The 22,097-nt window shown below is 42.8% G+C and overlaps 1 protein-coding gene across 3 annotated transcripts in view; it reads left to right on the top strand.

Annotated features, from left to right (window-relative positions):
• Ralb (RAS like proto-oncogene B) overlaps positions 1-22,097 on the top strand; it is a 41,296-nt gene that overhangs the window by 5,990 nt on the left and 13,209 nt on the right. The window contains exons 2-3 of one of the 3 annotated variants that reach the window (XM_015501690.2): positions 1,663-1,712; positions 15,240-15,413. In XM_015501690.2, coding sequence (XP_015357176.1) covers positions 15,300-15,413 — 114 coding nt within the window. In that variant the 5' untranslated portion in view covers positions 1,663-1,712; positions 15,240-15,299. Of the gene's footprint in view, positions 1-1,657; positions 1,713-15,239; positions 15,414-22,097 lie in introns of all 3 variants that reach the window. The other 2 variants (XM_015501689.2, XM_015501688.2) reach the window with 2 other exon arrangements.

Here is a 22,097-nt window from a genome sequence, read left to right as displayed (position 1 = left end):
TGTCACAAATTGAGTTGGGGAATCAAAAATAACCTTCAAGTTTCTGGTTCTTATGACAGCTTGGGTACCCCGGGGTGGTTTGGTAGCTATTAGATGGGGAGAGAAGAGTGGAGAAGGAGCAGCCTTAAGGGGGAAGAATCAACAGTTCTATTTTGGGTCTAAGTTTGAGATTCTTGTGAAACAGCCAAGACGGGTGGCAGGAAGGCAGGGGGGTCTGGGTTGCATCTGAACAGTTTGCAAGCTGCACAGAAAGCCCTGGAAGGGATGCCCTTGCCTAGGGAGAGGGTCGAGAGACCGGAAGGGTGGGTGTCTGAGGAGGAGGACTGAAATGTAGAAGCCAGGTAAAAGAGGAAGAGGCCTGTAAACGTGGAGGAAGGCGCAGAGAAGTGAGAAGCCCTCCAGGAAATGTGAGTGTAGGTGCCGGAAGGGAAAGGCACGCTGAGGCACGCTATGCACTGGCCTCCGAGGCCTTCCCTCTTCCAGACAAGACTTCATTGCAGCTGCTCTGTGCTCATTTTTAAACAGGGGAGAGGTTGGAGAGGAGAGGGAGACAAGTTTTCTTTGGAGTTGGTTACATGGTATTTGTTGGTGACCTTGACAAGACCAGTTTCTGTGAGGTTATGTGAGGGAGTCAGTCAGATTAGAATGAGAAGTAAGAGGAGGAAGCACAGGCCCTTGCTATTCAGAGTGGGATCTGTGGGCCCAGAGCAGCAGCTGACGTAGGTGCCTAGTGCAGAAGCTTGGAGTCCACCCAGACCTGCTCATTCCAAATCCGTGTTTAATAAGATCCCCAGCTCATTTGTTGCTACATTAGAGTTTGAGAAGCTTTGGTGCAATGGTTTGGGGATATAGCTCAGTTGGTAGAGTGCTTGCCTTGCATGCACAAGGCCCTGGGTTCAATCCCAACACCACCAAAAAAAAAAAAAAAAAAAAAAAGTTGGTGTGCTGGTTGCCTGGTATTCAGTGTGGAGGGCTTGGGGCTGTGGGACCTTTAAGAGGGAAGGCCTGCGGGGGATGGTTGACTCGTAGGTGAGGGACCCGTGCTGCCCTTAGAAAAGAGCAAGGTTCTTGTGGGACCTTGGGTTAAAAAAAGAGTGAGAATGACCCTTCCCTGTTCTCTGACTTGTGTTCCTGCCATGATTCCCTCCTTCTTGAGGCCCTCACCAGAGGCCAAAGAGATGAGGCTGCCTGATCTTGGACTTTCAGCCTCCAAAACCATGAGCGAAATGAACCTCTTCTTTATGTATGACCCAGCCTCAGGTATTTTGTTTTAGCAATAGAAGGTAGACTAATACGATTAGTATAGTTAGCCAGACAGTTCCGAATAGTTGGTTAGCTGGAGGGACCTAGGGGATCAGGGTGTGTGTGTTTAGGATGAAGATGGAAAGTAGTTGTCTCTTTTGCTCTGGGGATGATTCTGTAGAGAGGAGAAGACTGGCCAGGGAGAAGACAACCACCTGTTTATGGGTGATGGCTTCTGTGTTCTCGGGAAAATGAGGCAAGGTCATCTGTCAAGAATGGAAAAGTGGAGGGAGTAAGGGAAAGATTCAGTGAGATTTCTAGAACATGTGGAGTGATCGCCCAGGACTGGTTGTGATCATAAATGCATTGAAAGTGAATTCTGTGAGACTGGTGACAGGATTTCATTTCTTGCCAGATCAGGTGTGGCAAGGAGAGCAGTGATTTGGCGGAGCCTCCAGCAGGAGCAGGAGGTGAGGTGCTGGGGAGAGGGGCCTCAGAGGTGAAGGAGGGCCGTGGAGCCCAGAGGGGGTTGATGGGCAGAGAGAACCTGCTGGAGGCCAATGCCTGCAGGTGTCAGGAGGCCAGAAAATTCTGGCAGGGCTATTTGTAAATAGCAGAGAGCTGGAAGGATCAGGCTGGAGGTGAGAGGAGAGAACTGTTTGGAGATGGTGAAGTTCAGGGTATGACCACGGCTGTGTTGGGGAGAATGAAGGAAAAGGGTTTTGGAGAAGAGGAGGTCCAGCCTCTGAGAGCCCTTTGCTGGGTCATCCGAGTGGGTGTAGAAGTCACTGAGGAGGATGACGGAGCTGGGGTAGGAGGAAGTCTGTGAAACAGAAGCGGATGTCCCTAATAAATGCGGGAAGTGACCAGGAGGTCTGGAGCTGATAGTAACAGAGAGGGGACTGGGTATCACCGCTGGGAAGTCCAGGCCTCAGAGATGCAGCTTCTGCCACAGGAGGGGACAGGGGAGGCACTGAACTGGAATTGAAGGAAGAGAAGGAGGAAGGACACTTATCTGGTTCCCTGTGGCCTGGAGGCACATGGTGTGAGAGGTCACACGGCTGCTGTTTAACACGTGGCATCCCCAGGGCACACCCAGGTATCAGGCAAAGCTAGAGTTGAGAACATTTTTAGAAGAGGCAGAGGCTCCTGAAGGCTTTGCTGGTGTCCCTGAGGGTACAGGAAATGCGGGGTTAGTCATTTCAGGGGTTGGATGCAGTTCTCTTGGGCTGAGTCCTAGTAATGAGGACCCTTTCAGTGACTTGGTCAGAGAGATGTTCAGGGGTGTGCCACCCCTTGGAAAAGGGTGGGTCTCCTCCAGAACTGTCCTTCCCAAGTCTTGGCAGGGAGGAGCCTCTGCTGCACAAGATCCCCTCATGCATCACGCACTGCTGCAGAGGGAAGGGGATGAAGGGCTTTCTGTTAGAGCAGTTCCAGAAGCTGCTGGGGGAAGTTAGGATAGGCATGTCCTACAGTGCTCGTTGAGCCGGTGTGGTGGCGTGCACCCATAGTCCCAGCCACTCAGGAGTGAGACAGGAGGATCGCTTGAACCCCTGGAATTCCAGGCCAGCCTAGGCAATATGGCAAGACCCTGTCTCAAAATCAACAAAAAATGTCCATTGGTGATACCTCTGAAGGGAATGACATTGTCTTTCTGGGTGATGGAGAATAAAGAACGGTGTCAAGGACCAGTGCTGATGGGAATACACCTACGCTTGTTTCTGTGTTGACCGTGCATTTGGTATGGATCCCCATTTACTCCTGCCTGGTTGATCTGTGAGGTGGGCAGTGCAGATCTTGGCCCTGTTCTTCAGGTGGTGACTGAGGCCCAGGTGATGAAGTGTCTTGCCTCTGTGGCCAGTAGGGGGTGAGTGGCTGAGGCTAGAAGGCAGGCCTCTTCCTCACTAGCATACGTGCTGGACACTGGGCGGCCTCTGAATGAAGAAACCTCCCTGCCCTGCCTCTGCATTCTTTAAGGACCAGCAGCTCATCCTGACTTAGTGTAGACTTGGCTCCAAAGCTAATGTCTTTCTTACAGCTTTCTAGAAGTTTAGAGTTGATAGAAAGCAGTGCCGTACTTATTCAGAACTTATTTTGACATGCATTTCCTAATTTGATCTCCATAACAACCTGAGGAGAGAGCTATCCTATACTGAGGCCAAGAAATGTTGAATAACCAAAGTTGTTAGCTTCTTAATGGCAGACTTCAGGCTTAAGTCGAAAATTGTTTTCCTGGCTTATACTGTAGTTGATATATAACTACTTTTCAAAAAAAATATAGTAAAACATACATACATAACATTTACTATTTTAACTATTTTTAAATGTATACTTGAGTAGCATTAAGTTGTATTCACATGGTTTGCAACCATCACCACCACCATCCATCTCTAGAACTTTCTCATCATCCCATATGAAACTCTGTACCCATTAAACAACAAGTGCCCATTTCTCTCTAACTCCAGGCACTGGCAACCAGATGCTACTTCCTGTCTCTGAATTTGACTATTCTGGGTGTCTCACGAGACTGTCCAGTATATGTGCTTTTGTGTCTGGTTTATTGCACTCAGCAGAATGTCCTCAGGTTCATCCATGTCATAATGTGTGTCAATTTCCTTTCTTTTAAGGCTGAATAATGATCTGTTGCAGCTGCAGGCCACATTTTGCTTATCTGTTGATGGACACTTGGGCTGTTTCCACCTTTGGGCTATTGTGAATAATACTGCTGTGAACATGGATGTGAAAATATCTGTCCAAGTCCTTGCATTGTTATTTTGGGTGTATAATGACTATTTTTTGTCATACATTTCCTCTCAGGTCTTTGTATTTGTCTCTTGGGGGGCAGGTAACTGGGGATTGAACTTGGGGGCACTCAACCACTGAGCCACATCCTCGATTCTATTTTGTATTTTATTTAGAGACAGGAGCTCACTGAGTTGCTTAACGCCTCACTTTTGCTGAGGCTGGCTTTGAACTCGTGATCCTTCTTCCTCAGCTCCTGAGCTGCTGGGATTACTGGCATGTGCCACAGTGCCTGGCTTGTCTCTCTCTTTAGTGAGCTTTCTGACCCCATAGCTCTGGGTCCCTGTAATAAGTTTCAGTATTTCAAGCCATATTTGAAGGGCTCCACCACCCCACCCCAATCTTGGGAGCAGCAGACAGTGTAGTGGCTCAGAGTGTGGACTCTAAACCCATGACTTCAGGCAAGTTATGCCAGCTGTGGGAGGACCCACTTACACTGGGAGGATCCACTTAGACTGGGCAGGTCAGCTGCCAGGGGTGTCTAGGAAGGTGATGGAGGAAATATTTCAGTAAAGGGTACAATTATAGATGACCCTCTTGGTCTTTCTTAAGGAGCAAGAGCAGTTGTGGCAGAAGGACTAACATGTGCCTCGGGGCATACATGAGAAGCTTCTGATAAGAGATTCAGAGCTATTATCTTTTGTTCTAGTTAATTTTTCTAAATATTTATTTTTTAGTTGCAGTTGGACACAATGCCTTTATTTTATTTATTTATTTTTTATGTGGTGCTGAGGATCGAACCCAGGGCCTCGCACGTTCTAGGCGAGTGCTCTGCTGCTGAGCCACAACCCAACCTCTTGTTCTAGATTTAAAAAATTTTTTTTGTTAACCTGGGTTTATTTTTATTTTTATTTTTTTTGGGGGGGATGGGACAGATAAAAGAGGTGTTCATTAGGGGACAGAAATACCTAAAACAAATTTCCTTAGGCACACAGCAGTGCTAATTTGAATTGTTTTATAGCTCTAATTTTAGGAAATAAAAACCCCAAATTAACAAGGAACTTAGGTTGTTTAATTCAGCTTCCTCATTTTTGTAGACATGGAAACTGAGTCACGCCCGTAAGTGCATTAAAAGTATTTCCTGGTGCTAATGACAATAGCAGCTACTCAGGGAAGGGGAATTGGACCAGGGAGGGCACTGGCCCCAAGTGAGTTCTGGTAAGAGACTGAGAGGCCTGGCCCATCGTGGCTGTGCTTGGGCTGGGAGCCAGAGGGGTCCTGCGCATGAGTGAAGCAGGTGCAGGAAGACAGGAGTGGCCTCCTCTGCCCTGGCAGACAGTGCAAGCGCCTTCCAAAAGCACCGGCCTTCGTCAGTGCCAGCCAATTGCCTGGATTTAGGAACGTCAGACTTCTGATTTTTCAAGCGATGCCAGAAATTTGGACTTGTATGTAAAATTCCCTTTAAAAATGTTAATGATTAAATCAATTTTTAAAAGGCACTGTGTGAGCAAACAAAGCATGCCTGCAGGCCACCAAATTTTACAAATTGGCAGCTCTGTTTTTTGCCAAGTGGTGAAAGCTGATCTATAGCAAGATAGAGACAGAGCCAGCACACGGAGGGAAGCAGTGACAGTCTTGGCAGCGTGCAGGGCTCTGATTCCAGCTGCCCCCAAGTCCCAGCCGTGTCTTCAGCCTCCTTCCTGTGCTGTGGATTTTTTGTTTGTTTGTTTGTTTACTTTCTCTTCAAAAACTTTGTTTTTTTCTTTGTATCAGTAATATACACTAGTATTTTCCTGGTAAATCCTTCTGGATATATGAGTTTATTTACCTTATGTTTCTTTTTCATGGGGATTTTTAAACATATACAAAGGTTCAGAGAATGGCACAATGAATTACTTTATCCCTATCGGGTCAGTGTCAGTGATCACTTTATAGCTAATTTTATTATTTCACCTCTATCTCTATTCACTCTCTTTCTCTTGATAATTTTGAAGCAGATCCTGCACATCATTTAACCTCATTACAAATGAGGTTAAATGAGGCATTTAAAAAAATTAAAACACTAATTCCGTAATATTATTAAATCCAGCCAGAATATCTGATTTCCTCAATTTTCTTATTTTATTTAAATTAGGATCTAAAAAAGGCTCTGTTTCAACTGATTGATAGTCTCTTGGGTCTATTAATTTATAGGCTCCTTCTCTATTTCTCTTTCCCCTGAATTTGTTTACTGGAGAAATTAGGTGCTTTGTTCATGGAGCTTCCTGTAGTTTACATATGGCTGGTGTGCATCTCTGTGGTGGTGTTTAACATGTTCCTGGAACTGCTGTTAATTGGTGGCTTGATTAGAAGAAGTTTTTATTTTTCCAATACCATATCATTGATGTTCTATCTTTTTCAAGATGCTCATTTATGCTAGCTTGTCTTTTTTTTTTTTTCTTTTGAGACAGGATTTCACTATGTTGTCCCTATGCTGGTCTTGAACTCCAGGGCTCAAGTGATCTTCCTGCTTTAGCCTCCTGAGTGGCTAGGACTTCAGGCACATGCCACCACACCTGGGTTAGCTGCCATTAATGCTCTTTTTGTGGTGTTAGCTGCCTTCGATGCTCAATAGCATGAGAAAGTGTAAAAAGGTGCTGCCCAAATTCTTCCATTCCTTGGTTTGTGAGATTATTTCTAGAAGGAAAGCCTTTGCTTCAGCTGTTAGTTACCCAGTGGTACAGTTTGCATAGGAGAAGTAAGGTGCATTTTTGATTCTTTCCTTGTTATTTGCCTATTTTTAACATAATGAGTTGTTACCTCCAGAGGTGACAAATGAAGTGCTTTTTAAGTTGCACGTGAACAAATTTGATTTGTTTCAATCTGTTGCAGTTATTTTTATTGATCTTTAATTGCCTCTCTGACTAGTCTCTTCAAATTGGCTCCTGAGTACCTGTGTGTGGGCAAGTGTCTATTTTTAATTTATTGTTATTTTTGGTAGCTAATAGTGTTTATTGTTGAACTGAATTAAAAACCTCTGAGGAAGGCTGCTGCTTTAAATGCTGCCCTTCTGGACAGCATTTCCTTAATGGAACGTTGATGAGAAACATGGAGTATGTGTAAAGGAAAATTGTTTAAAACGTGTCCTCCTCCTCTTAAAACGCTTCACTCATCATTCATCCATCCCTTTATTCATTCTCCGGGCATTTGTAGGTTTCTAATGCACTGTAGGTCAAAGCTGTCCCTGGAGATTCACATGTGATCAAGATACAGCTTCTGTGCCACAAACTGGACATGACCATGTTATAGATAGCTACAGGGTTTGTGTTGTGTCAGATTAACAGTGTGTAGGGATTCAGGGAAGGAGAGGGGGACACTCATAGATGCAGTTCCTAGGTTGGTGATCTTGTCACAACTACGTAGTAATTTGGTATTAGATGCTAAGAGAAAGACTCCAGATTGATTTTCAATACTAGTGGAGAATGAGGTCTACTGGACAAACAATGTCACTGAATTTTACTTTTAAATCATGCAGCATTTCTAAACCCTGAGAGTCATCTTGTTTCCTGTGCCACTTCATATTTGAGAGAGTTATTTTTTGGGGAAAAGTCCTTCATGACCATAATTTAGGTGGAGATTTTCCTAATTTGGATTCTAACAGGAAGTGGTATAAACAATTGGAATTTGCCTTGGCACTCACCTAGCAGGGGGCTGCATAAACTTCACAGTGCAGAGGACTTCCCTGGAGACTTTGTTAAAGTTCAGAGCCTGGTTCACAGGCCTAGGGTACAGCCTGAGAGTCCGCATTTCCCATAGGCTCCTGGGTGTGACTTAAAATGCAACCCAGACCCCGAATGTAAACATCTTTGTAATAATTTCTCCACAGACTGTAGGGACTTAATAAGGAAAAAATTCCTGGTAAATTTTTGTGTTATTCAGCTGTTAAATTTTTAAAATCAAACTTTAATATTCTATTAATTTTATAAAATTCATCATATAATCACATTGATTTTAAAAATTTAAATGAAATGGAAATGTGTACAATAAAATTGAAGTTATCTCACTGGCATTATCTGACACCATTGTTGCCAGTATTAACAGTGTATATTATCATAATTATACATATATATTTTTTAACAATAACATTACATTTTGTAAAACTTTTTTTTTCCCACTTAATGATACATCTTCACATTTTTCTAGGTCAATACATACAGATTTTCCTCTGTAGTTGTGTATCTAAAATTTGGTTTTATTATAATATATGCAAGTATTCCTATTGGTGGATGTTTTTCAGATTATTAGAGTATTCTGTGTAATCACAAAAAATCATTCTTATAAGGATATATGTCCATTTTTATAGAATACTTTCCTACAAGTTTTAGATTTTTAAATTTTTAATTGATTTTTGTTGACTTTTCTTCCCCAAAAGGTTGTTGCAATTAATATTATGATCAACAGTATCCATTTCTCCAAATTCTTGACAGTACTTTTTAAATTTACCCAAGCTGATGTTTTATTTGCATTTCCTTGAGTAACAGAGAAATTGGATATGGCTTTATATATTTATTTATGAGCTGTGTTCACTTTCTTTCCTGTGAGTCACTTCTTAAATTTTTTATCTATTAAAAAACCTAGGTTGTTTCCAGGTGCAGCATACCCCTGTAATCCCAGCGGCTCGGGAGGCTGAGGCAGAAGGATCATGAGTTCAAATCCAGCCTCTGCAACTTATTAAGGCACTAAGCAACTCAGTGAGACCCTGTTTCTAAATAAAATACAAAATAGGGCTGGGGATGTGACTCAGTGGTCAAAGGCCCCTGCGTTCAGTCCCCAGACCCCTCCCCCCCAAAAAAAAAAACAAAAAAACTTGGGTTGTTTGGCTTACTGGTTTGCAGGAACTTTTTATATTTTACAGATACAGTTTCGTCATATGTTGCAAATATTTTCTCCCAGTGTGTCTGTTGCTCAGTACGTATACTTCTCCCTTGCTCTTCATTTTTTTTTTCATTTTTATGGCTGTTTAGTTTAAACTTTCTTGCCATGTTCAATTCCCTGCATTTTTCCATTATTACTTCCTATTGGGAACACTCTTTTGAAGAAAATACAGAAGTTGAGTGTTTGTCTTCTTCACTGAGCTTTTATAAATAAAGCTGAGTTTTCCTTGTTAGCCTAATGTCCAAGCACATAACCTACAGTTATAGTCCACCAAATATAGTATCACGTGAAATAGTATTGAACTGGAAATAACCAATAGTAATTGCTTAATGAAAGTGGCCCCCCCCGTCATGTTCTTGTTTTACTGTGTGGGACAAAAATGGCTCCTGGAACCTTTGTAGAGCTACATGTGCAGTGTCCTTGGGGGCTGTGGACACATTTGGGGATATTTTCCAGGATACATGAATTTTTGGGGGGCCCGGGGGAATGAGTTTCCTCTAGGCCCTTCACCTTCACATCTCTTTCTTTAACTGCTGGTGTCTGAGTGTTGTGGAAGGAGCTCAGGGATGAGATTCTTAGTACCAGAGCTTGGCCCTTCTTTGGCAAGGGAATTTTTTTTAGGTAATTGTCATCCAGTTCCTGTTAATTACCTTTAATGTGATTAACAATCACCTGGAAGAGCCAGGGACCGTGGCGCATGTCTGTAATCCCAGAGGCTGAGGCAGGAGGATTGTAAATTCGAGACCAGCATCAGCAATTTAGAGAAGCCCTTAAGCAATTTAGCAAGGCCCTGTCTCAAAATAAAAGGGCTGGGGGTGTGATTCAGTGGTTAAGGAAGGGCCTCTGAGTTCAATCCCTGGTGCAAAAGAAAGAAAAATCACCTGAAAGAGTTCTTTTTGTTTGTTTTTGCTCTGAACTATTGAGAATAAGTTGTATAAATCATGACTTTATTTCTAAGAATATGGATATTCTCTTCTATGAATATAGTCCAATTATCAACATCAGTACATTTAACATTGATATACTACTCAAATCTTGAATCTATTCTTGTATTCCAAGTTTGTCAAGATCAGGGTCTGTCTGATGTGTCCTTATGGCTAAATGTCCTGGAGGTGCATGATGTCTACCTGCCCCACCTTGGCATTATTAATTTTGATCATGTGATCAAAGTATTGTCTGACTTTGCCATGCCATACTTACTGTTTTTCCCCCTTGTAACTAATAAGTAAATCTGGAGAGACATTTTAAGATCATGCAAATCTTTTCCTCGTCCAGTCCTTCACGTAGGTTTAGCATCCACTGATGAGTCTTGCCTGCCAGTCTTTAAACTGTTGTGAAATACTAATTTTCCAATTCAGGTGTATCCTCTGCATTTTCCAGGTGGCCCTTGGCTTTCTGTAAGCAAGGGCCCTCCCTTTTCCTTTAATATTTATTTTAGGTCTAGATTCATGGATTCCTGATTTTTCAATAATCTGTTTCAATACTGTCTTTAATTACTTGGGTGCTAAAAGTGTCTCATATTTGTGCTTGTTATTTAAAGGAATGTTGAGTTATTTAAAGGATTTTTGATTGTTATTTAAAGGATTGAATACCTGGATAACATTGTGGGAGACTCAGATATTATGGTTGTAACCTACGAGTAGCGAGTAGCGTCCAGGTTACCTTCATTCATATTGTCTGGAGAAAAAGTGCTACATTCAGTTCCTTGGGTGTGTCGCATGGGGGAGTGTGCTGTGTGCTTTCGCATATTGTATTACCCAGCATATTGGATTTTATGAGGGGTCAGGGAGAGCTGGTGTCCCCTAGGTTTTCTCATTGTTACTTGTGTTTCATGACAGCCCTATGATACAGGCAACGTGGCAGTTGGATTCTATTACCAGCATATTTCTTCTTTGCTTAAATTAAAAGAAAGACTAATGACTATTGTCAGCCTGTCAGACTAAAATTCACTGGAAACACCCTTTCCTCTTAACACTTGGATAGTTTTATGTACTGAGATTTGCTTTCAAAATATATTTTACTTCTCAAGTGAATGTGTGTTCTGGTATTTGGCTTTATGCTATGATATTATTGTATCATAGAACATATGTAGAAAAATCATTTCTAAGCTCTTTTGCCTCTTTCCTAAGCCAACTAAGCAAAGCATTCTTAGTTTGGAATGTCTTGTTTTTCTTTTCTTTCTTTCTTTTTTTTGAGGGGGGTACTCGGAATTGAACCTGAGGTCACTTAACCACTGAGCCTCATCCCTAACCCTTTTTTTTTTTTGTATTTTATTTAGAGACAGGGTCTTGCTGAGTTGCTTAGGGCCTTGCTAAGTTGCTGAGGCTGGCTTTGAACTCATGATCCTCCTGCCTCAGCTTCTCGAGCCACTGGGATCATAGGCATGCGCCACCACACCTGGCCCCTGTAAGGTCTTTAAACTTTTCAAAATATTTGTAATTTTCCAGAATAAACTGTTAGGGAAAAGGATGCCTGTATTTTTTTAAAAATATTTTTCCAGTTGTCAATGGACCTTTATTTATTTATTTATATGTGGTTGCTGAGAATTGAACCCAGTTCCTCATGCATTCAAGGCAAGCACTCTACCACTGAGCTACAACTCCAGTCCCAACCTGTATTTTTTTTTTTTTAAAGAGCACATCATGGAATAGGTACATCTATTATAAACTATTAAATGTTGTACATATCTGTTAAATCATACACATGAACTGCCCAAGCTTCACTGATTCTTTTTCTTCTATTTTTCCTCCTCGCTTTAGTTAAGTCCTTCAAATCTGAGTCTATATGTTGCTTTCTCCAGGAAATTTCCCCTGAACTTACATTCTGCTTTAGATATCTCTTCCGTTTCCAGAGTGCCCTTTAACCATAGAATTTGTCACCCTCTACTGTCCTCATTTACTAATTTGTTCAAACCAGTAGACTGTCACTCAAACAACTTTGTTATGGGCAAAGACTATATTTCTGTAATGTTTTCTGGTAAAAGTGAAAACAATCAACAACAGTAAATAGACTCTGAGACTTCAGCAGTTAGAAGTTTCTTATCTCTCACACCAGGAGTCTGAAGGTCAGCATTTCCACGAGTGGTTCGGTGAGGGGCACTTGGCTGCCACCTCTGCCTTTCTTTTGTCCTTCCCGTCAGCATGCCAAGTTGACAGAAGCAGTGACGTGGATTGGAAATATCCGCCATAGTTATTTCCGGTTTTGGACTTGAGCAGAGATGTTTTAGCAAACATCTGTGGATTCCTTGAGTAGCCTTCAGTATATTTGTGATTGTTTCTTTTAGAGAAATTGACGCTGCTTTTTGAAAATAGTGGTTCAGAATTAGACTTATTTATGTGTTTGGAAAAGACCTCTGTTCTTAGCCTGGAAAAATATTTGTCCATTTTCATATAGTTCACAGAAGGTTGCCTTGGAGAAATGTGGGATGGAGGATTTGAGTGTTGCAACCTCATTCCGTTTTTAGGAAACTGCTGGGGGCCAGAAATGAGGCCAAAAGTAGTTTCACATTCTTAAACTGAAGCCTTTGGGGGAGGCCTGCCCCTTATCCCATTTCTTTTATTTTAGTCACAATTCAGATGTGCTTAATTATCGAGTTAATTGCTTAGCTCACTTATTATAAAAAGCACATAATTAGCAAAGGGGGAGTGGAAAGAGTGCCTGGTGTAGGCAGGTAAAAAGATGGTGAAATGTGAGGGTGGAGAAACCAGTGGATGAGCAGGGCTGCGACCTTGACTTAGGGTAGCCCAAGGCCATTCACGTGGCCCCTGTGCAGCTGAGGAACTCAATGTGAAAAGGCTGAATTTCGTTCAATTCACCTGTTTCGGAAAATAGATATAGTGCATGGAAAACTTGTGAAACTATATAAATATGATCTCAAACATGTTTTTAAATATTTTTTTTAGTTGTAGATGGACACAATACCTGTATTTATTTTTATGTGGTGCTGAGGATCCAGCCCAGTGCCTCACGGGTGCAAGGCACACGCTCTACCACTGAGCCACAACCCTAGCCCTCATATACGTTTCAAATGTAGCACTATGTAGATTAAAATACTAGCAGGAAATACTCAGTTAATAGTGAATATCTCTTGGTGGTAGATCATACGTGTTTTTTTTTCAGAGATTGTGTGTTTTGTAGGTTTGCTACAGAGCATCATAACTTTTCATTTTAAATATTCAAAAAAATTTTAGGCATTTAGAATGATTCTTGTTAAAGTCTATCTGACTTGTTGGTAATGTTGTGTTTTTTAGATGCTGCTTTTTGTGTTTATTCCAGTTGATCAAATAATCCTTTGTCTGCTGCCTGTCTGAAAAGCCCCACTTGCTATTTATGCTGGCTCCCATGTGGTGCTGTTCTCGAAGTTGGGAAGGTGCTCTCCTTGCCCTCATCTCCCAGACAGCCTTTGGCCAGCATGCTGCGTGGCGCCCCGGTGTTCCTACCTGCCTGGGACCACTTTGCACGTACATTTCTTGGTTTTGGAGGACTGTTGTGGTTGTAGATTTTTAAGTAAAACTTGCATACAGCTGGGGCTTTGGCAGATAAGTCTCTTTGTCATCGTTCTTGTTGGTGAACATGTTTTTCTAGTCCACTCTCCTCCGGTGCTCCTTCAAAGGCCTTGGCCTCTCAGTTCTCAGTTGCAAAGGTGTTTCAGTTCTCACTCCTCCCTGTGTGGGCCTTGGTCTCCTAGTTCTGTGTACATTAAATCCTGTTACCTAGAGATGGCAGGATGAGCAGCTCCTACTGCTGAGTGGGGACTGCTTCTTTTCCACTGAGCTCAGCTGAGCATTTCAGAGCAGTTCTCAGCCTTCGCTGCCCACGAGAGTCACCTGGGAATCTTTAGAAGTCCCGAGTTTCAGGCTGCATTAAAATCTCTGACTAGGATGTTGGTATAGCTCCCAGGTGCTTGAAGCCAGGGATGGAAACAACTGATTTAAAATGATGTTCTGTTTTTCCCAGTGATTTGTGTGTTGTGTGTATTTGTTTTTTTCTAGTGGGAGTGTTTTCAACTCAACAAGAAGAGAAATAGGAGCCCATGATGTTGTAATTAAACAAATACCCTGTTAGGGCTGGGGTTGTGGCTCAGTGGTAGAGCATTTGCCTAGCACATGTGAGGCACTGGGTTCCATCCCCAACACCACACACACACACACACACACACACACACACACACACACAAAGAAAATCTAATTAAAACCACCCTGTTAAACAGGACGGCAGCAGACCATTATTACATCCCTACTATGTGCTAGATCCTGTGCTTAGATCTTTCACATGTTATGTCCTGTAGTCCTCAGGACCATCCTGCAAGTTTAAATGCCCATTTATATGTATTTGCAGATAAGAAAACCATGTTACCAGGGGCTGGGGCTCAGTGGCAGAGCCCTTGTTTAGTACGTGTGAGGCACTGGGTTCAATCCTCAGCACCACATTTAAAAATAAGTCAATAAATAAAGGCATGCTGTCTGTCTACAACTATGAAAAATTAAAAATTAAAAAAAAAGAAAACCCTGTAACTTAGAGAAATTAAATAACTAGTCGTAGGTCACATAGCTCACAAATGGCAGAACCAGATTTGGGTCCATTTTGCTGAGATGTATGGAAATAGAACTCCACCCCCATATAAATTATTTAAAGATTAGCTCTTGGGTCAGAACAGGGTCTAGATATCTGTTGAATTTACTTACGGGGGATATTTCATCTCCCTTAATGCCAGGATTGGTACTCATTTTCTTATTTTTGAGGAGGACAAACTGATACAAATTAATTGTTATCTTTTAAAAATTTAACTTCTTTTAGTTCATTGCTTTAAACAAACCTGGAGTAAATAATTACATACTTCTTTTAACTGTGTCCTGTGTCCTGAGGGGTTGTATATTACTATAAAATAATATATCTACTTGTTCCTCTTCATCCACCTCCTTAATTCACATGGAGGGCTGTGAGTTTGTGTGTGTGTTGGGGGGTGTGTGGCTAGAGGGACAGGGACAAGGAGAGGAGTAAGGATAAAAAACTGGAGAGCCAGGTCGCCACATGGTTCCCTGGCACACTGGGTGACTCGGGGGAGTGGTGGGAGTTGAGACTTGGAGCCTTTCGGTCATTCTGTCCCAGGGAAGCCCTGGGGGGGTGTATGGACTCTAGTGATAGCGTCCTCTTCACCCTCCTCAGTGATACAGGCTAGGGCTGTGTGCTCCTGTGTCTTTTTTCTTGACTTGGCGTTACTCTGGCCCTGGCTCTGTGGAGATAAATGACTTCCAGGTGGTCACAGGGCTTTTATCTTTGTCCAATTCCCAAAGCATAGGTGTGTTGAACTGACTCTAAGTCTTTGTCTTTGTCACCGGCAGCTCTCCGACTGGCTCTTCTGTCCGCGTGCCGTCACCTGTCACCTCCGTTAAGCCAGCAGGATGGCTGCGAACAAGAACAAGGGCCAGAGCTCCCTGGCCCTTCACAAGGTGATCATGGTTGGCAGTGGCGGGGTCGGCAAGTCGGCCCTGACACTCCAGTTCATGTACGACGAGGTAAGACGCCAGCCACACTGCCTGTGTGGACTCGTTGGCCGGGACAATGTCCCAGCCATGTTTTGGTGCCCTCCCCCATGTGCATAGGGTTCATGGGACAAATCTGTCAAGGTGGTTTGGGAATAGCCTCCTAGGGGACTTCCCGACATAAGGCCCGAGGTGCTGATTTTAGATGTAACTTCAACTCTGGCAGGGATGTGAGGAGCCTCTACTCACATAGTTTCAACTCTTGTTCTTTGAGATTCTTTGTGACAAGAGTGAGGGAGCAGAGAGAGGCGTTTGTATAGGTGCCAGAGTTTGAATCTGGGATTTTACCCACAGGCCTCTTGTTAGATCTCGGTCCCCATCCTGGGGTGTTAGCAGCAGGTGGCGGGACCTTTAGGAGCTGGGCCCTAGTGGGAGAGAGTCAGGTCACAGGGAGGTATGCCCTTAAAGGGGATGTTGGGACCTGGCCCCATCTAGTTTCTCTCTTTGGCTTCCCAGTTGCCAGAGATGAGCACCTTCCACCTGTGATACCACCGTGACACGCTGCCTCACCACAGGCCCCAAAGCAACAGGGCTGACTAACTGTGGACTGACACCATAAGCCAAAAAATAAACCTTTCCTCTTTTAAACTGATTATCTCAGGTATTTTGTCACAGTGCTAGAAACTGACTAACAGCAAGTATTTCTCAATAGATAGTTAGCTTTGTGCCTAGTCAATTTGGGGAAAGAAGGAAAAGAGAGCTGAGTTGTCATAAGAACCTAATCTTTTCCTAAGTGATGGACATCAAGTTCTTGATTCTCTATGTAGCAAGGTAAGGCTTGTGCCATTCTTACCCAACACTTGTATTACTTACTTTATGTGATTAATATGAGTGGTGTTGAGTCCAATATGACAGCACAGTCTTGATTTCTGTGGCAACCAGAGTTTCTGCTGGATGGCCATTAGCTGGAACTTCTGGTAGAGGGCATGTTCAGAGCAAAGCCCACACCTTAGTATGGCATTCACACAAGTGTACGTTCTATGAAATTTGCCAAAGAGAGAAACTAGGCCACTATCTTTCTACTAGATTTTCCTCTGTCCCACTTCCTCTTGTGTTGGGTGCTATTGGAGTGGCCATGGACATTTCTGATTCTAGCTGAGGGAAGTTCAGTTAGGAATAGGGGTTAGTTGGGAAATATTGTGTGTGTGTGTGTGTGTGTGTGTGTGTGTTTGCGTGCACAGAGTCACTTTAGTGCATGGGGTGGGAACATTCCTGCCACCCACTGTGCTGACTCACTAGCATTGTAATGTGTATTGCAGGGCCAGGTGGGTCACAGCATGAACACGTCCTGTGGGACACTTTGAGTGTGGGGGTGGTGGAGGAGAAACACGGGGCAAAATGTATGGAGCTAGCAATTGGTCTGGAAATTTCTTCCAGATCTTACACTGAAACTTCATACATATTTCGTAAATGTGTCAGTATATTTGTCCCTTTGTATCTGTGAAGGATTGGTTCCAGGACCCTCCAAAGATTCCAAAATTCATAGTCCTTTTATAAAATGGAATGGTATTTGTACATAATCTGCATACACTGTAAGTCCTCTCTAGGTTCCTTATAATACCTAACACAATGTAAGCACTATGTAGATAGTTGATATCATAGAGGGAATAATGACAAGAAAAATAAGTGTACATGTCTGTATAAACATTTTTTCTGAATATTTTTCATCTGTGATTGGTTGAATCCACAATTGGGAAACTCATGGATATGGAGGGCAGACTACAGAACTAAAATTTCCATTATGAATAATGTCATGTATTTGTGAAGCTGAAAGAACCTTTTCTAAACTGTCAGTACAAGAGAAAATTCCATCAGCCATGGCTACATTATTTGTTATTCTTTATAGAAAAACATTTCAAAGTTGTTGGCATATGACAAGATACAGTATATAGCAAGTTTTTAAAAAGGTATTCTAGAGATGTCAGGCAGTTAATGAATAACAATATTAAACTATTTTCCTGGGTTTTGTGATGTCAATATTTGTCCTAGTTTTCTCTTTCCGTGTAATACATGGACACAAATTTAGCAAATGTAGGTTGAAAACATACATTTCTTGTCTCAATTTCCATGGTCAAGAGTTGAAGTGTGGCTTAGGTGGAGCCTCTACTCAGGGTCTCCTAAGGCTCCAGTCAAGATGTTGGCCAGGGCTGTCATCTTGTCTGAGGCTCAGTTTTCTTCCATGTTCCCTGATTATTAGCAGAGTTTAGTTCTTTGTGGATGAAGGACATTGGCCCTCAGCTTCTACAGGTTGCTCCCAGTCCCCTGTCACACCGGGTAGGCAGTTCATTCTGTGTCAGCTGTCTTCTTCAAGTGCATGGGGTGGGAACATTGTAGGTTCAGCTAAGACAGAGTCTTGTACAGTTGTTGCTTGGTATCTATAAGGGATTGGTTCTGTGATTCCTACTGATACTAAAATCCACAGATGCTCAAGTTCTTTATATAAAATGATATAGCATGTTTTAGCCAGCTTTTTTGCTACTGTGGCTAAAAGGACCCAATCAGAATAACTATAGAGGAGGAAAAGTTTATTTGAGGACTCATGGTTTCATGACAGGCAGGCACCATTCCTTGGGGCTCGAGGCGAGGCAGGCCATCATGGCAGAAGAGTGTGGCAGAGGGAACCAGCTCACATGATGATTAGGAAACAGAGTTCTCCACCCTCCAGATACAAATAGCCCCAAAGCCACGCTCCAGTTCCCACCTCCTCTAACCACACACTATTACTTCACTTACCACTCAATTCCTATCAGGAGATTAATTCACGGATTGGATTCAGACTCTCACAACCCGATCATTTCTCCTCTGAACCTTCTTGCATTGTCTCACATGTGAGCTTTTGGGGGACCCCTCATATCCAAACCATAACACAGTGTTTGCATTTAACCTACGCCCATCCTCCCACATACTTTGTCTCTAGATTACTTATAATACCTAATACAACATAAATGCAATGAAAATAGTTGTTGCACTATATATTGTTAAGGGAATAATGATAAGGAGCAAAGTCTATCCATGTCCAGTACATATGAAACCATTGTAGGCCTAACTACATTTTCGATCTGTGGTTGATTGAATCTGGATAGAGAACCCTTGCATATGTGGGGTAGGCTGTATAAGGAAAGGGCCTCTTGGGCCTAATCCCATCGTGGTTACCATATTCTGTGGCTAGAAGCAGTTCCAAGGTCTGTCTGCATTCCAGGGGAGTGCATTATCCACGGGCATGGCTCATTGGGGGTTGCCTGAAAGTGTATATGCCTAGTGTATGTCTATCTTTAAATTTTTATAATGAATTATTATTGCTTTTCTCATGGAGATAAATACTTATTTTGCATCCAATATTACTTGTGAATCCTTTTTTAAAGGAGGGGTCCCTCAAATCAGTAAGCATCAGGCTACAACCTGTATCTCCTTCTGGGTCACACCACCTGTATCTTACAGTGGGACATTTTTGTGGTCAATGCCTACTTCTTTTTATCTTAAACTAGGTGCTGAAGTGGGTAAATCTGGCAGACTCTGCTAAATATACTTCAAACATTTTTGCTTAGAAGGAGAGAAGTTGAGAACTCTGCTGTGGAAATTTTTCTTGTTTGTTTTTGCTTGATAACTTGTAAATTGCTTTTTTAAACTTACATATTCCTCTTTTGTAAGAAGAGGAAAGAGTGAGGAAGGAGTTAGGATGAGGGAGAAAGGTTAGAAATGCAGTTGTTAACAGAGGTGGGGAAGGGGCTTTTTTCTGTCAGAGGATAAGCCAGTTTTAGTTGCCACTACCAGAGGGAGAGTACTGCTGGAAGGTAGGGGCCTCTTGCCTCAGCCTCCCAAGCCACTGGGATTACAGGGTACGCCACCGCGCCCTCTGATAATTCTTTGTTGTGTGGCTGTCCTATGCATGGTAGCATGATCAGCAGAATCGGGAGTTCAAAACCAGCCTCAGCAAAAGCAAGGCACTAAGCAACTCAGTGAGAACCTGTCTCTAAATAAGATACAAAAAACAGGGCTGGGGATGTGGCTCAGTGGTCGAGTGCCCTTGAGGTCAATCCCCGGTACCAAAAAAAAAAAAAGAAAAAATTAATCATCATAAAATATCAGTGCTGCTGTTGAGAAACCTTTCTGGGACTGTCTTTATCCATTTTCTGTTGCTCTAACAATAGCTGTGACTGGGAAACTTATAAAGAAAAGAGGTTTATTTTGGCTATGGCTCTGGGAATCCAAGAGCATGGTCCTGCATCTCCTTGGCTTTTGGTGTGGGCCATGTGCTGCTGCATGCATGGTGGAAAGCAGAAGGGCAAGCAGGAATGTGCAAAGAGAGGAGGGTACAAAGCAGCCAGGTGTTGTATGACAACCCACTCATGGTAACTAACCCACTCTTATAGGAACCACTTTGTTTCCTTTGTGAGGGTGGATCCCTCAGGGTCTAATTGCCTTGTAAAAGTCCTGTCAGCTTGCAATACCATTACATTGGCAACCAGATTTCAGCATGAGTGTTGGTGGGGACAAACCACATCCAAATCATATCAGAGCTGTGGCTGGTCAGAGAATGGAGACTCCTACGGTGCAGGTGATTGAGAGGCCTCAGGATGCCAAATCCAAGGGCAAGTTCAGATACAGAGTTCTAGTCCTCTGTGAGACTAGGACCTATTTTATAGCTCAGTATTGCTGCTGATACCTAGGAGACTAGGAAAGCCCGGTCTGGGTGTGTGTGTGTGTGTGTGTGTGTGTGTGTGTGTGTGTGTAGGGGAGGGGAAAGATGCAGAAAAATCAAGAGGTTTTTTTTCTGTCCTTCATAAAGACAAGGGAAACTATGCTTTGCCTTAGTCTGTTTTTCTTGTGGGCTAACATTATTTGAAGACCAGAAAGTAGTGGTTATTGAAGAAATGGCAGAAGAAAATCAGGACAGGGAAAGAACAGAAATGATGTGTATCTGGGGGAGTCTTTAATTGATTTTCTAATGCTGTTGTGTAGTACACTTGAAATGTGGCTAGTGATGACTGTATCAGCAAGCTAGCTCTGGGATCATAATTTGCTTAGTAACTCAGTAATTATAATTTGCTTACTAAAAATTTCTTATTTTTATTCTTTAATGTAACAGAGACTAGGGAAAAGAGGATGTTGATGGGAGTTAGGATTCAGAATACCTGTGGCTATTATGCACTTGAAATGTGGTTATAGGCTACAATATTGGGCAGGATAGTTCTAGAGTCATAATTTTGGAACTTGAGGAGACCCTGGCAGTGATTTTTAACCATAGCTTGAAATAGACTCTCCTTTAAAAAAAAAAAAAAAAGCCCTCTGAATAATCTGGAGTTGAGAACTAGGCCTCCATTTCCAGAATGCTGTCCGGGTGCTTCTGACGTGTGGCCAGTTGTGATAACTCCTACCTGAGAGATCAGAAGCCAGCTAGATTTCACAGAGACAGACACCGAGGCTTATGCTCAGGGGCCAGCTAACTAACACAATGGAATTTTTTGTGAAACTTGGACTATGGAAGGAGCAAGTCGATTCCTTTCTAGAGTCTCACTTTGACAGTAATTAAAGGGAACTGCCAGTGGGGCTGATCGGAGATTGTAACTTTTTAAGCCCTGGCCTAACACACTTGAAGATAGATAGAGAGAGCTAGAGCTAGAGAGAGAGAGAGAGAGAGAGAGAGAGGGAGGGAGGGAGAGAGAGAGAGAAAGAAAAGTCCCTTCAGGGGCACTCTCCCACCAACCTGTAGGCATCCACTGGGCGCCACCTCTTAAAGGTCTACTGCCTCCCGCGTGGCTCCACGGACTGGGGACAGAGCCTTCAACACATGGGCCTTGGGGGATATTCCAGGTCTAAACCATAGCAAAGATGTTTAGCTTTTTCCAAGAAAGTGAGGTTGGGGTGAGGATGCTTTGGCAGCAGCCACTTCAGACTCAGTCTCCCCAAAGTCCCCCTAGACATGGCTCAATAAGAAGGGTGTGGGGGCTGGGATTGTGGCTCGGGTGGAGCACTTGTGAGGCCCTGGGTTTCGTAAATAAATAAAGGCACTGTGTCCATCTACAACTAATAACAATTAAAAAAAAACTATAAAATGTTAAGGGGGTGGGGGGAGAAGGGGTGTGTGTGAATGTGCCTTGGACCTATGCGTCTTGGGCATCTGAAACTGAACCACATGAAGCTCTGCAGGCCAGTAGAGGACAAGTATGGTTCATATTAACAGAGTCTTTGGTGATTTTCTGATTCTACCTGAAAAATGTAAACATCAGGGTTGCTATAGAATGTTCTAATAATACCAGGCTTTACTCGGTGCAGAGCTATGCGGGTATGTCTGAAATTCAGACTTCTGGTGTCAAAGGATCAGTGAAACTGTGGCGGCTTTCTTCTTAGAAGCTCAGAAATGCCCAGTTGAGATGTTTATGGTGGTATGCAGAGATTCTGAGTGATGGAGGAGTAGTGGTTCTGTCTTTTTTGGATCATGTATTTGTCTCTTTGGAAAGTTAAAAGGACAGATACTGTTGCAAAGCATAGGCAAGTTTTCACATTATAATTACTAGTATGAAGTTAAGAGAACCCAGGATTAAAATATTTTAGGATTTTTTTTTTTTTTTGTACTGGGGATTGAACCCAGGGTCTTGCACATGCTAGGCAAGCACTCTACCACTGAGCTATATCCCTAGCCCACTATTTTAGGATTTT

The sequence above is a fragment of the Marmota marmota genome, unplaced genomic scaffold, assembly GCF_001458135.2.
Source record: "Marmota marmota marmota unplaced genomic scaffold, marMar, whole genome shotgun sequence".
Classification (NCBI taxonomy): Eukaryota; Metazoa; Chordata; class Mammalia; order Rodentia; family Sciuridae; genus Marmota; species Marmota marmota.
Note: the sequence above shows the minus strand (reverse complement) of the source record. Positions and strands in the feature narration are given on the sequence as shown.